Raw genomic sequence first — 15,426 nt, 5'->3', positions numbered from 1 at the left:
AGCAGAAATGCCCAGCTGAGCCCTTCCCAAACTCCGGGCCCGGAAAAGCAAGAGCAAAATGAAGCGGTTGTTTGAAGACACTCGAGTGTGGGGTTGTTTGTCACGCAGCAACGGGGAACTGAAGTGAATTGTGATGGAAACCTTCGTGTGTCAGCACCGAGGCGCCATCATCTGTGTAGCTGACTCTAACGTATGCAGGCAGCTCCGGGCAGGGAAGGCTGGGAAGAAACAGAAGAGCTACTCTGGTGGCGGGGGGGACGGGGGTTGGGGAGGAAGACCCCAGGCATCGGCCCGCCGTCCTGCACAGGACCCGACTCAGGAGGGGAGGCCATGGAAACACGGCCTCAGATTCTTTAGATGCTGGTGGCAAATAACACATAAATGCATATACAAGAAATTGTGAACTGAACAGAGTCTCATGTCGGAGCTCTGAGGACGGCTCCTCTGGTTCATTTATTCATTCAACCAATGTTCCTTGAGACCCTACTAGGTGGGCGGTGCTGGGTGCTGGAGACCCCCACACCGGATGGGGTACTATCTTGCCCTAAGCAGCACAGCACTGGGAGGAAAAGTGAAGCCATCACCCAGGAGCCATTCTCAAAACACCATGAGAACTACCAGGCATCGCCTCCTCTTCAGAGCCTAACAGGGAGCCAGCATTTGTGAATCGCTTGTCATTTCTGCTCAGCCAAATCAGAGTTCCGGGCTACCCAGCTCACGGTGGAGGCAGCCCGCTCTCTCTAAGCTTAATTCACATGTGTATCCGTGCATTTGCATTTCAGGTTAAGTAGGTGACAGATTAGTGTGGCATCAAAGGCTAGCAAGGAGGCTCCCAGGCCCCCAGCCCATTCTTCAGAGCCTTTCTGGTGGTCCCTGTAACTGCAAGCATCTTACGCCTGCCTCTACAGCTGAGACAGAGAGAAGAGGGGTCCTGGGTCAGACAGAGCCAGGTAAGATTTCAGAGGTCGTGGAAACAGGACTTCAGGACTGCTCCGTGTGGGCTGGGAGCCTCCGAGAAGCAATGCCATCCCAGCAATTCCATCCTAGACCTTCTGCAGTGAATGAAGGGTGCTGAACACAGGACAGAGTCACATGCATTTTTCTTAACAATTAACCTTGTCTATTTTTGGACACTGGCCTCCAGCTGAGAGCTCAAAGATAACAGATTTAAAAAATATTCCCCAAACTATAAACAGAACCGTACCTTTGTATCCAGCTGTCTGAAACGATGCCTCATTCTTCAAGGAAGTTAAAAAGAGAGAGGAGAGAGAGAGAAAGACTATTATGCTCCATTTTAGAGTCTTTTAAAGAACAAAATACAGATCATTTTCATTTTCAACGAAATCAGCGTCAGCGGCTTTTACCATTTTTACTTTCTTCTTAATAACCAAGCGGAACAGAGCTGCACTCTTACTCCAGCTGTCAGTACAGCAGACAGATGCTCCCTTTATTCGGGTGAAGGGGTGGGAGATGACCTGTAAAGTCCATCCCTTCCTTCCAGAACTAAAATCCCCGAGTCTAGGAATGGGGGAGAATTTAGGGCCTCTGCTGTGTTACTCAAAGAGAAGGAGCATACGTCACATCCCATGCTCCTGACAGCTGGGCTGCACCCAGCAAAGCGACTAGCTGTTCTTTTGTTTACTCTGAATTTTGATGTGTGTTTGGAGCTCTCAGGGAGAGTGACGTCTGACCATTAACCCTGTTCACTGCACTTTGAACACGAACACCAAGCTCCTAGATTCCCTGCATCCCACATTTCCTGAGGACCATCTACGGAGTCAGTGACTTATCTAGTTCCACGGGGTGTTTATAACAACTCCATGTGACTCATAAAGGATGTTCGGGACTTCTAGGGACAGTGTGCAACAGGTCAACCAAACGGTTTCACCATCTTCTAATCTCTCTGCTTCTTCCTCACAGAGATACCTGTTCAGCACATGCAAGGTGATGTCCACTGCCCACGACCTGCGGGTCTTCCCAGAATCCACCTCTGCAGCCGTGGCACAGGGACTAACACTCGTCACCTGGTCCCAAGGCCCTGCCCTGCAGGCTTCAAACATTTCTCTCTTCCCTTCAATCAGAAGGACAACCAGATGGCAGCTGGGTGGCCTTTGCCCTTCTTGGAGGGCTGACACACTCTTATGTGTTTGTCACCTTCAGCTGCCCGAGTAGCATCTTTTTGGTGCCATTGCTCTCAGCTGCAAATCTTACAGACTTGGCTCAAATAAGCTGCCTCTGTTCTACCAGCTTCCATGCACAAGAGGCACCTGGCCAAGCAAGAATAAACGACTGGCATACTCCTCTGATGTGTCGTTGGCTTTTGTGTTGATCTTGACAAGGTAATTTTCCTTCATGACGCCCTCCCATGCCAGAGTCATGTTGTCTTCATTTTTGAAACCTTGAATAATAAGACAAAGAAAAACATTCAGATTGCTTCATTTGCCCCTTCCCTCCTAAATCAGCACCTGCTAGGCATTCTGCAAGACTCCAGAACCAGAATTCGACTCGTCCTGCACAGGCTGATCTGACTAATGTTCCAGACTAGTGACAGGAGCGGAGCGATGGAATATTAATGAACTTCTAGGTAACAATGAGGAATTGGGGCTGCCTGCACAAGATAGGAATGCAATCTTTATTCTAAATAGAGTTCCATCCAAAATCATTTCACTAATGAATTTGGTTCTCACATTTCATACATGCTCCTCTTCCATTTTGATGACATCAAAACGCTAAACCAATCATTCAGTTGGATAATTACTGGTGGATCGTTTACTCTCAACCTAAAACTGGGGAAGAAACTTTGGAGGAGAGAAAAATAACCCCTGGACACCATTCCTGTCCTCCTGAAATACGCAGTTTGGCTGCAGACCTCAAGGAAAATTCTTATGTTTAGTCTTTTCCTCTCCCCTAAGCCAGCCATGCTGCAAAACTGGTCAGCGACATTTTCCAGCAAAATTCTTAGTTCAAGTTTTTACAGTGCCTTGGCCTTTCAGATGGCAGGCAAACCAGAGAACAGCTCACGTGTCCCCTGTGTCTCAGGTACTAGTGCAACAGACAGAAATCCTCGATACGAATTCATGGGGAAAAGAAAATCACATACATTCATTCAGGTGTCCACTTGGAAAAAAATTTATCTAGTGTTCACTTTTTAGTTTATTCATCAACACATTAGAGTTTAGGAACAGGTAAAAATCTTCCTCAGTGTAAAAAAGAATTAGGAGTCAAAGGCAGAGCTAATGTGCAAGAGGCAGGACTTTAGCAAACCCTATATAGCAATACAGATTTAGTTTTAAATGGCGGGCATTCACTTTAGAAAACAATTCCCAGCTGGATTTCTTTCAGTTATATTTTTCCCAGAAAAGTCATCTCCAATGTCTTTTTCTCAAACTAAAATGTATGTAGAAGCCCAACAAGAATACTTAATAACCAACATGGAAGGGATGGATGCTCCTGAACTCGGATGACCAAAGAGCAAGAATGAGCAATGACGAGATGTGCAACCTCTCTAGCCGTCAAGGAAATGCTGATTGAAACAATGACGGCATTTTCGCAACCAAACTGGAAAATCAGCGGGGCCGACAGTAATGCCTCCACCCTGTGTTGGCAAAGATGCAAATAAACAGGTTTCCCACATATGGAGAAAATCTGTTGATTATTATAGTCTTAGGCAATGAGAGATGGGAAGAGGGGCAGACAGTATCAAAAGACGTAAACGTGTGCATAGACTTCACCTAGACATTTCTCTTCTAGAAATAACTGATACAAAAAGAAATCACTGATGTGCTCAAAAATGAATACATAAAACTGTTTATCAGAGTGTTTTAGGATCACAAAAGAGTTGAAACAATCTACGTGTTTAACAAGGGACTGGTTAAATTAGTTACGGTACAGCCACCAGCTGGAACAGTCCAGTTGAAAACTGTCATACAGATGTATTTTTATGGACATGGAGAATGTTCACAACGTACTATTGGTTAAATAAACAAATTCGATCTCGAATGTGTGTGCACAGAGCGATCAAATCATTATACACCCACACAAGAATAACAAATACCGGTATGTTAATGGTATTTATCTTTGGATGGTGGGTTGCAGGTGTTCTTGCTCTTTCTTATTTGTGCCTTTTTGTGTTTTTCCAATGTTCTGTACATGAATATGGATTACTTTTTCCATCATGAAAAACAAAACTTTTATAAAAATACAATTACTGGGTAGCATATTACTTGAAGATGTCACCAAAAAAGTACCAAAAATGGAAGTTTCGATGTGACCTTTTCTGAAAGCTATTTGAAATATCTTGCATTTTTCTCTAAAGAAGGGTGATTTTAAGCTTCATCTCCATGACTTCCCTATCACTGGAGGCAAATGCAAAGAGTTGTAGGAAATGAGTCACCACGAGAGAGTCTGATGACCACAGAAGGCTGCGCTTTCTGGAAACAGCAATCCCCAGGGGGGAAACATGATCAGGTGGTGACCAGGTGCCCCCGGAAGTGTCCAGGGAGCAAACTGGGCTCTCGGCTCCCGGTCTCTGGCTATCACCGCACAGAGGGTGAAGGATCCTGCCCTGCGGTCTCCATTCCTTGCACTTCTTTATTCCTTCCTGAGACCAAGCACCATTTGAAGAGAACATCAATGGCCCACTGTCTGTTCCTCCAGTGGCTGGAGAGCATCACTCTCCTGGGGGCCCATCAGGAAGACAGGTGCAGAAGAACGTGGCTCATTTCTGAGCTGTTTGCTTTCTGAAGCCGAAGCTCCTGTCCACCTGCTGGCCAGGTTGGGAGATCCGTTTCCGTTTTCATGACCTCATTGTGCTTAATCCTTAAATAAGCTTGGAAAGAATGTAATGCATTTCGTGCTGCCTTCCTAACCCATCCTGACTCCGGAGAACTGTTTCAGCCTTACGCAGACACGGAGTTTCCTGGTTCCCCGGATCCTGGGCTGAGCACCATGGACCTTCTGTCCCTCACCACCCCTCTACCCACCCCAGCTGCAAGCCCACTGGCCACGGGAAGTTGCTGCCTCACAGGGGTTCACATCACTTCCAGGCAGCATGTGTGCTAGATACTGCTTTTTCTCTCTGCTGCATCAAAATCTTCCTCCCCGCAACTTTTATCCATTATTGTTTTTTTCTCTGAAATCACTCAGGGAAAAATATGAATCTTGTTGCCAGAGCCTCAGGTTGGCAATTCATTTTCTGAATTTATTTTGCATTTGCCTCCAAGTCTGAAGGTAGGGATCGGTCCCCTCTGCCCTCCCTAGGTTCTACAGACATTCACCCATCACACGGCTTCAAGACAGACTGAAGGCAGTCTGAGACACTTCCTTGCACACCTCTGATCTTTGGGTGTGGTCTCTGAATACAATTTCCAGATCTCAACTTTCAGTCTCCATCCCTGATACAAAGACTTCTCATTCTTTCAGTTGGAAATGACTCACTTTCTCTGCCAAGGCAAAATGCTGAAGAGAAAGACAGCGGCTTATCCAAACTGTCAAAACACTTTTCTTCATTAGGAAAGACAATTACATATGTGTGATAGTTAATGACATCCCCAAGGTGACATTTAAATGTCTTGAAATAATGCTGTTAAAAGAGTTAACAAAGAGGGTTCTTTAAACTGTGACACAAGGTGTGGGTCGTGGGTACATTTACATTCTGAAAGCCAGACTTCTGAGGATCACGGCTCCAGGGACAGCACAGAAGTAGTTTATGACTAATAGTTAAGGTCACACTCCTGAGTATCTTTCCTCCATTTCTATGTAGTTAAGGAATCTCACACATACACACACAAATGATAGTTCTTGGCAAGTTAAAGTTTTTTCTTAACTACCACCAATTATCATGTCTGGGTTAGTAAAATTCGTATCTTTACTTTCTGAATCATCAAAATATTTGGGATACACTGAAGGGCAGGAATGATCAGCCCAGCATGGAACATGAATCCCAGGATGGTGGTCCCTTTCTATTTTACCAGGTGCAACACAGAAAAAACCAGCGGGCAACACACACACACACCCCCAGCCGCCACTGGGAGACACAACTCTGCGAACAGTAGGAACAAGGCCCCAAGTGGAAAATCTCTAACACATTCTGACAAAAATCAATAGGAGACAAGACCAGCCTAACCACAGTCCTGTCGTTACTTGTGCCAGATTCTCCCTTAGAGTCTCCCTTTCCCAAACTGCACCCAACACCCTTTTTTTGTCTTTTTTGCTGTTTAACAGAGGCTTTTCCTTGTCCCATTAGTGCCCCAATAGGGGGGACACATCTCAAGGTCCCACCCTGTTCCACAAACCCTAAATTGACTGCACTGTACACAGGGATCTGGAGATGTCTGTTACTGGCCCGCGGAGTTTCGACGTTCACTTCCGCCTGGAGGGAAACAAGCCCAGTCGGCAAAGGGTCCAGTGATGTGTGTGCCATGATCCGTCTTACCATCTTACACTGTCACGTCTTCTGTCTGCATCTTCTTCCTTACCCTGAGACCCGGGATGGTACACTGCGATGTGGTGGGCAGGGGGCAGGGAGACTGTGTGGAGCTAGAACCCGGCTGTGGGACCTGGACCACGGTCTTTCATTAGTCTCTCTGCAACCCCCAGCCCCAGGACTCCTCTCCCCTCTCATCTGACCACTCCTCATTCTGTGGGCCCCTCCCAGCTTCTACACTTTTGCCTGGCTAATCCCAACTCATCTTCTAGGTCTCAGATTAAATAACCCCTTCCTCCAGGAAGTCTTCCCTGACTCACTCTAGTCTGAGGTTTAAGCATCCAGGGTGCTGTCATGGCACCCTGCAAATTCTCTAAAATGAACTCTTCCTGCACTTCTCCATGATGGCTATTTCATTTTCCTTCTTCTCCTGAGATGATGAGTCTTGTCTGAGGGCAAGGATAGCTTCTATCTTTTTTAGTACCATTTCCACAGTGCCCATTTGTTGAATCAATGGTCTCCAGGCCCCCTTCCCTCCTTGAATGGCAGGCTCCCTGTGACACTAACCGCCTCGTCCCAGGTCTGGCAACTCTCTGGGCTATGGTGCATGAGCCCAGCCCCCAACACGGCTGCATCCACAGAACTGAGAGTTAACGTTTGTGAAGGAATGAATGCCTCCTGCAGTACCTTCACAGTAGTTCCTGTCTGTGTGCTCAGCTAGGGGAGGTCCCTCTTCATGCGTGGCTTGCCTTCCCTGTCACATGTCCATCCATCCCTGCACTCTGTCTGTTTTTAAACACAGATTCGCAGTAAATGTAGGGCAGGTTTTACAAAAATCTCCCAAAGATAACTATAGAGGGAAATGAGGTTGGTAGGTTCCTGCTTTTGGAATTTATAAGAACTCAGTGATTTTCCTCTCTTTTATCTCCCTACTTAGACATATTATGAGGATTTTTTCAATGGTTCTTAAGGGTTGTCTAGAGTCTAAATATTTTCATTGATTCTTGGGGGCTGTCTAGAGTCTAAGTGATAAGACTAATTGGGTAAGTCATTAACCTTGAGGCACCCATTTCTCCCAAATTTGGGCACAGATTTATCCCAAATTGCTAAAGGTCGTTTTCTGGAACCAAGTTTGTGCTTTTCTATACCCTCCACATCTGCTCAGAAAGGAAGTGCTCAGGAAAGGTTATTTCAAGCAAGGAAAACACAGCAGATACTCAAATGACTCGTGAAAATATATCAGTTTTAGAAAATGGCAAAGAAAAAGCAGCTAAGCACTGAGAAAGATCAAGAAGCTATTTTTTAAAGATCTGTGCTCAATTGCCCAAGCTTTTGAGAAGCAATAAAGATACAGCAAATAGGCCAATATATGTACATAAAGTCAGCCTAGATTCTGAGCATTTCCCTGTGGTGAATGCAGTTATAGCTGTTATACCTTAGAAAATTTTATTTTAAATTGTTCAAGGCAAAGATAATTTTGGACTGCTCAGAACTACCTGGTGAAATAAATGTTTTCATTTCTAGTGTGTCAGATCTAGGTCTAACACGGCAGGTGAGCTCATGAGAGGCACGCCCCCATGCACACTGCCCTCCCATGCACAGCTCAGCTCAGCCGCAATGCCCGGGTGGGGAGGGTGATGACAATCTTGCCTTCTTGTGAGAGGTTGGCATGGCGGAGGGGACCCTCAGGGGATCAGCTCGACCAGCTTGTTCAGGGGATACCCAGTGTGATAAATGTCAAAGTAGGGCCACAGATTCTGCCCACCCTGAGTGTGTAGGCTGCTCTCCCACCAAGAGGTGGACCCTCATTCTTTACTCTCTTGATGTGGGCAGGCCTGCGACTTGTTCTGACCAACAGAACGTGGCAGAGGTGGTGTCATCTGCCTTCCTGAGCCAAGGCCCTCAGAGGCTGTGCACCAGCTGCTTTTTGTGGGAGTCTAGCCTCCAATCATGGGAGCCTGAACTGGAGGACACTGAGTCTCCCAGATGACAGCCCAGCCAACCCTACACGTGTGGACATCAGGACCAGCCAGGCCATGCCCCGCCTGCTAATGACCAGACACCACGAGGAACAGAGACCCGGCCAAGGACTGACCCACGGAATCATGAGCAGATAAATGCTGGTTGCTTCAGGCGACCAAGTTTCAATGGGTTGTTTACACAACAGACGTGCTCAGAGACCCCATGGGACCTTTCTTTGCTTTTCCTCAAGAAGGAATGGGAAGGAAATCCCACAGGTACCAACACTGGGTCCGACCTGAGTCATTATCTCCACAGCCCTTGTCAGCACATGGGGCCGTGTGATGACTTTCATAGGCCCTGCTAGGGTGACCAGCAGCCCCTGAACTGATGGGGCCCCTGGGATGCAGGCTTTGCAGTTTGCTAACAGGGATGGTCCCTGGCAGACTGAGACCAGTTGGTCATCCTAACTGGATGTTCAGAACGCAGGACGTTCAGTACCAAGACAGGGAAGTTCTGGGCAAACCAGGGCAGGCTGGCCGCCCTAGGCTCTTGGCACTTTTGCAGACATGGGCCCCTTCCGGGATAAAGAAAATAGTAAGCATATTGTATGACTGGCTTGGTAGAAAGACAAGTATGTACCAGTAGATTTTCTGCTGCCTAAAAGTTTTTCCTTCTGATTTTTAAAAGAAATGAAAAGAACTGCGTGGACCGTGAAGGGCCTGGCCCCGTCGCTGTGCAGAAGCCAGCCCTGCAGCTGCACCCCCTCCCCAGCCACCCCAGGGACGGATCCTCTGGTAAGAGGGCAAAGTGTGCGCTGTTTACCAGCGGTGCCCTTTCTGTCTTTTCCTTTGTGTCCAAACATCCAGATGAATGAATAGGCTCCCCCCTCCCTTGTGCTGAGCTTGGCTGAAACACATCTGTGGGTGAGGAGGACTCATCTGGCTTAGTGGCTCCAGGATGGAGAGTTAAGAAAACAAAACCTGGAGTGATGTGGGGAAAAGAGCTGGATGCCTGCTCCCTGCAGCCAACAGAGATGTGAACCTGGGTGTGCCTGGGGGTCAAGGGTGAGAGATTCCGGCTCCCACAGTAGGGGCGAGGAGAGGGGCTGGGTGGGGACCCGCCTGCCCACAGTCTGTCAGGGCTGAGGAGGTGGGTGACCACATGAGAGAGAACAAACCTCGTGGCCGTGTTGACTCCTGCCTTCCAGAAGGCAGTGGGTCCGCAGCAGGGAGAGTCTGTGCAGAGCCCAGTCCCAGAAACCAGACACCTGGGGGGAGCCGCCTCTGGAGATCGCGCTGCCAAGTCCCAGAAGCTACGGCTGGGGACGGAGGCCAGGCAGGGAACGGCTGAAGGACCCGCCAAGTGCCCACACAACAGAGGGTCTGTTTTAATCACACCCCAGGCCAAGGAGCAGGGGGCCGGCCTAGCACAGCACCATGCTTCTAGAGAGCACTTCTGCCCTTTCCTGTCCGCTCTCCCTGGCTTCGACCCAGGGGAGGTCAGTAACGGCAGCTGGAGGGCGAGCGGGAGGGCAGGGAGTCAGAGGAGCGGAAAGCCAGCAGCCCACCCTCCCTGACAGCCCCGCGGGCGGAGACGGGGCGCGGCACGAGGGGGAGTCCCCGCTCCGAGTGGCGGTTCTGGGCCGGGTAATCTACTGGACGGAGCGTCCTAATGTCTACATTGAGACTGTTTTACCAAGTAAAGTGATGTAGGATTTTCTGTTTCCCTAAGACCAACCAGAAAAGCCATGAGCCCTGCGGGAGTCAGAGCTGAGGTCTCCCAGAGAATAAACGTCACAGAAGCAACAGAGAAGCAAGAACAAAGTCACGTTTTGACACCAACCCATCCATCCTGTTTGCCCAACACCCTAATTATTATTATGTCCGACCAAAAGTGAGCTCCCCCACCCCCCACCCCAAACAAGGCTACCCCGTTGGATCTACGCTTTCTTAATCTCCTCTTTCTCTTGAACAGTTCGCTGGGGAGACCTGATGCCTGATCTTTGCAGAGAGACACCTGTGAGGGGTGGAATGACTGAATAAGCCCCTCTGTTGAGGCAGGACCCCAAAATTAATCACCGCCTCGGAGCCCAAGCAAACGGATAAGCCACTCACAGCAGGCAGAGGACTCCACGCCCCGGTCTTGGCAGCAGCAGCCGAAGCACTTCTTGACCACCATGTAGAAGTAGGCGAGGACCACGAAGGGGAAGGGGACGTTGAGGCGGCTGCAGTACTCCTTCACCAGGAAGTACCTCTGGAACTTCCAGACCTGGTCGTTGTTCTCCTGCACGGTGCCCACGGTGTAGCTGGCGGGAGGGGGAGAAGGGCAGGGCTCAGCCTCCCACGGCCCGGCCCGGCCCGGCCCGGCCCGGCACTGCCGAACACGGCAAATGCTGATATTAAGGGGCGTAGAATCCACGCTGGAATCAGGGCCAGAACAACTCAGCCCTTCCGCTGGGCCAAAACTGGGTCTGGCTTTTGTTTTTTGTTTGTATGGGTTTTTTTTTTTTTTAATCACAAAAAAATGTCCAAGAACTTTAAAATTATTTCTATTTCAAGACCTTTCAAGGATTCTCTTTCTCTGCTAGTCCGTTGTTGCGTTAATTGTAAACAATCCGGGACAGCAATTTGTTAATATTTATCAAGGGCCTTAAAAATATTTATCCCTGTGACCCATTGATTTTACTTCTGGAAATCTAACCTAAGAACAAGGGGATATTGAGAAAAGAAAATATATGAATAGACATACACACACAGCTGTCTGCCACGGCCCTACGTGTACTAGCGGCCCCCACATCCATCCAGCAAAATGGAGCAATCGAACCGTTCAGCACTAAGAAAACGTACCACGAGTTATGGTTAATCAACATGATTCCATTACGCACCCATTAAAAGTTATGTTTATGACTGATTTTAATACTTAGGTAAAATGTTTATACATGAGTGAAAATAATTAGGCTCAAACTCATACATACAACATAACCTCACCATGTAAACCGCCGTTCACAGGGAGAAACAGATCCTCAAAACAAAGAATTAGAAACATGTCCACTTACCGGGAAAATGTCTAATCATACCCCTGATTTATCTGTTTACAAGTTAAACCAAGACTATAAGCTAGCTAACACATGTTACACACGAGACGCTGTTCTAAGCAGTCTCGTTGTATTAGTGGATTTGAATACAGACAACTCTCTAACATGTAAGTGTCACCACCATGTATGACGAACAGGTCAGGAAACTGAGGTACAGCAGAGGGAGGCAAATTGTCCGAATTCCCCAACAGGAAAGTGATGAAGTCAGAATTCGGACCCTGCAACCCAGCCCAGTGCCTGTTCGCTCCGTCACTAGGTAACAGCGCCTCAGGGGGCGAAGCGGGAACGTTTTGATCTGCGTGCTCCATTTCAGAAGAATCTGGTTGGATCACTTAGTAAAAGACACCTGTGAGGCACTTTACCATTTGTTAAAGTTCAACCGCCCGAGACACTTTTATTGCTGACACCAAATCACTCTTTCAAGAGCCAAAGAGGCAGCAACGAACTCCCTATAAGCTCCTTATAAGTCACTTATAAGCAAATGCTGGTGGCGGATGGATTAAATTCTCCAAATTCTGGTGCAAACATCAAAGCCAAAGCGGAATGAGGCGAGCAGGCAGAGCACAGGACACGTCTGCTGTGAGTCCCCACTCTCGCCCCTCGCCACGTTACAGCTAAGACGTCAACGCCTTTAGCGCAGAGAAGGCCACACACAAGCAAAACCCTGACCTACACTGATCGTGGCTGCGGCTTTGCTTACGAGCTGGGCTCTGCTCATCTCGGAGTTCACTGGGACCAGACGCCTCTGAGCTCCACCCCCGTCGCGGGCTCCGCGCGGGGCGGGCCTTCACGGCGTGTGCTCGTTAAAGGGAAGGAGCTGTGGCGCACTGAGCATCACTGCTACACTAGGCGTGCAGCACAGCCTCTTGACTGATCCATGTGTCAACTCTACGTGGTAGAATTTTTAGGTGAAAAGCAGACAGGACTGTGATGTATTGAGTGCAGCAAACTGGCGCTGGCAGTGAGCCTGGCGTTTCTTCCAAATGTAGGTCAGGTTGCTTTGAGGCTAATACCAAGCACCATGATCTGTCCTCGCTAGTCCCCGCGGATGCTGTGTGTGCAAAGGGCCCTGCAGGCTTCTGTCACTGCAACAGGGGAGGACAGCGGGCAGGCCTGGACTGGTGACGTCCCGGCGCAGACCCGGCCAGGAATCACGGTTTACTGTGTACTTTTTGCCAGAATAAGTATCACCATTCAAAGGAGTCCCTGGGAGCATCTTAAAATCACACATACTTACCCAGAAATGGATTCTGCTGACTGCTCTTTCCAATGCCCCAAACTCAAACACACACACAAACGGCATCCATTTTAATGCATCCACTGTTGTTTTCTGAGGTTTTAGCCAAAAGGAATCAGTAACTCCTACTGAAGGGAGAACACCTGGGATGCTTAGAGCTGGGGAAGGGGTTTTCTCCTCCCTTCCTTGGGAGCTTCCAGTGGGACCACGGCCGAGAAGGGTCCCACTGGGAAGAGATTTGCATGTTGGCTTAACTGGCCACTTAGAGGTCTTGAAAAGCAGCTTAAGTCTTCCAGGGCATCTAGAAAAGGAATTGGCAAACTGTGACCTGGGGGCCAAATCCAACCCCAAACCTTCCAGATTGTTCTTTATCTCTAGAGTCGGTTTCAAATTTAGCCAACGAGACCATGAGGTTCCCCAGGGAAGGCTGACCTCTGGGCACTGCTTCAGACTGCTTTAATTGTTTGCTAAAATTAGTTTTATATCCTTCAGACATTGTTTTCCATTTCTGTAGAGGAGAGGCTGAGTTCTGGAGCCAACACATCCACACCCACCTCAGCCAGCCCCAATGTCCAGAGTAGCTCAGAGACCATCTCTCGTGTCCAGGCTCCCACCCACCCAGCTCTGATGGTCTTCAGTCTCCCTGCCAACCACTGGCTATCGGCCATGTTCCTGAGAGGAATTCTGCAAGGTTCCCTTTGCTGCTACATCTCCCGTGGTCCTTGTGCCCTCTGCCACCCAGCTGGCAGGAGCTCAGTGGGGACAGCTAAGCTCTGTCCCCTAAGAGCACTGAATGTCTCAGTCAAACAGGGGAGGAGGCGGGAGCGGGAGCTTCATAGAGACACAGACTCTGACATTCACCGACACTGAAAACGTTACCAAGAGATGACAAACGTTAAGGACTCAGACTGCTTCGTACGTAGACAAAATTCAATAGGGCGTTTAAAGAGTAATGGGCCTGACCGAAGAACAGAAGGACGACTGAAAATTCAGGTCATTTCTATAATTCATCATTTTCATAATACATCATAGATCAAAAGGAGAAACACCGTTGCAATTGTTGCTAGAATGTCTCCTGGCAACCTGCAACATCCACTTCTGATTAGAAGAAAAAAAGAAAAAGAAGAAGAAAGGAGCCCTAATAAATAAGGGACAGAAGGAAACTTTCCAGACGTGATAAAAGGAAAAGAGAGAGAAGAATTCAGCAGGGAGACTCAGTCCAAAATAAGTAAGCAGCGCTCCGTAGCCTGCCTACATATCAAGAAGCTGTTATTGAAAAAACATAATGGAAAAAATATCTCGTTCACAACCACAAATGGCTGGGGGGAAAAATGTAACAAAAAACCAGCCAGATGCATGTGAATAAAGTCATAAAACTTTACTGACAAAATACATGCATTTGAATAAATAGGGAATCACACCATTTTTTTCCTGGATGGTGAGATGCTCTTTTTTTAAAAATGTCAGCTTCCCCGAAATGATTTTATAAAGTTAACATCAGCACAACAAAATTCATTTTAAAAAATTTTTGGAAGAGGAAAGAGAAAAGGCTTTCAGAAGATGAGCCCGAGGTTCCTCCATATGATTAAATGTACAGGAAAAGCCAGGAAATTTCTGAATAAGAAAAATGAGGGGCACGTGTACAACAGATGTTAACATGATAAAAGAAAAAAGTCAGAAATTAAAGCCATTTGGTCATAAAAACCATAACAGAAAGACTGATCCACAGAACAGAGTGGAAGGCCTGCAAAAAAATTCACACACAAAAAAAGTAGGTGCTAAGACAACAGCAGAATTTCAGAAAAAAACTGAAATACAAGAAACTTGCCACCTAGATGGCAATCAGGTAAACCCCTCCTCCAGGCTGTTCACAGATTTCATGTTATTCCACCTGCCATTTCTTCCCCGACACGCCAGCGATATCCAGCCAGGACCTCCCCGGGACCCCTGGTGATCCTGAGTTTTGCACCCACGCAGCGCCCCAGCAGGCATGTTAACACGTCCTGCACATCCTGGTTCCTCTGGCTCCACAACATCAAAACACGCAGGTACAAAGCTAACAGCAAGTGACAGCCAGCGATCTCACTGCACTGATTTTTGAAATGCTAAGTGTTTAGTATGTTTCTGTCAAAGTAACACAGCTAAGATTGTGCCATTCGCCTGGGTAAAGACCCGTGAAATCTCCCTTCACCTGCAGGGAAAGGTCCAAATTCCTTAACATGGCACGAAAGACACTCCATCACGCAGCCCCTGCCTGCCTGCCCCTCAGGGGCTGGTTCTCCCCGGACAAGCTTCACCTCCCGTTTCTCCCTCTCCAACCAACACTCGCGGGGTCCTCTAAGCAAACGTCTCCTCCACTCACTGCTGCCCACTCCGGATATCAATTGATAACCCCCACCCTGTGCACCGCAGTCCTTTGTAAACAGCCCTTCTGTGCTGCTGTGTTGCTGTGTTATACGCCTGTGTCTACATGCCCAGCTTCTCCCTTGGACAGCAGAGCTTTAACCTCTCTCCGCCTCCATCTCCTCATTTATAAATGATTATAAAGCCAATTATAATTTTACAATTATAAAAATAATTGATAATCCAATGAGGCAGCGCATGCAGAGCACGTGGATGCGTCTAGCATGGAGAAGTCTCTGTAACTATTAGCTGTTGTTATTGTTACAATGATCTGCTTTCTTTTTCTTCTTTTCACCCCATTTCAGT

The 15,426-nt window shown here is 47.8% G+C and overlaps 1 protein-coding gene across 1 annotated transcript in view; it reads right to left on the bottom strand.

Moving 5' to 3' along the window:
• Positions 1-15,426, bottom strand: part of TRPM8 (transient receptor potential cation channel subfamily M member 8) — a 76,016-nt gene that overhangs the window by 8,479 nt on the left and 52,111 nt on the right. The window contains exons 21-23 of the mRNA XM_064485278.1: positions 10,501-10,691; positions 2,299-2,398; positions 1,205-1,238 (exon numbers count right to left, since the gene is read on the bottom strand). Of these exons, the coding sequence (XP_064341348.1) occupies positions 1,205-1,238; positions 2,299-2,398; positions 10,501-10,691 (325 nt within the window). The remainder of the gene's footprint in view (positions 1-1,204; positions 1,239-2,298; positions 2,399-10,500; positions 10,692-15,426) is intronic.

Source organism: Camelus dromedarius, chromosome 4 (assembly GCF_036321535.1).
Source record: "Camelus dromedarius isolate mCamDro1 chromosome 4, mCamDro1.pat, whole genome shotgun sequence".
In the NCBI taxonomy this organism is placed as follows: Eukaryota; Metazoa; Chordata; class Mammalia; order Artiodactyla; family Camelidae; genus Camelus; species Camelus dromedarius.
This window is presented reverse-complemented; position numbering and strand designations above follow the sequence as displayed.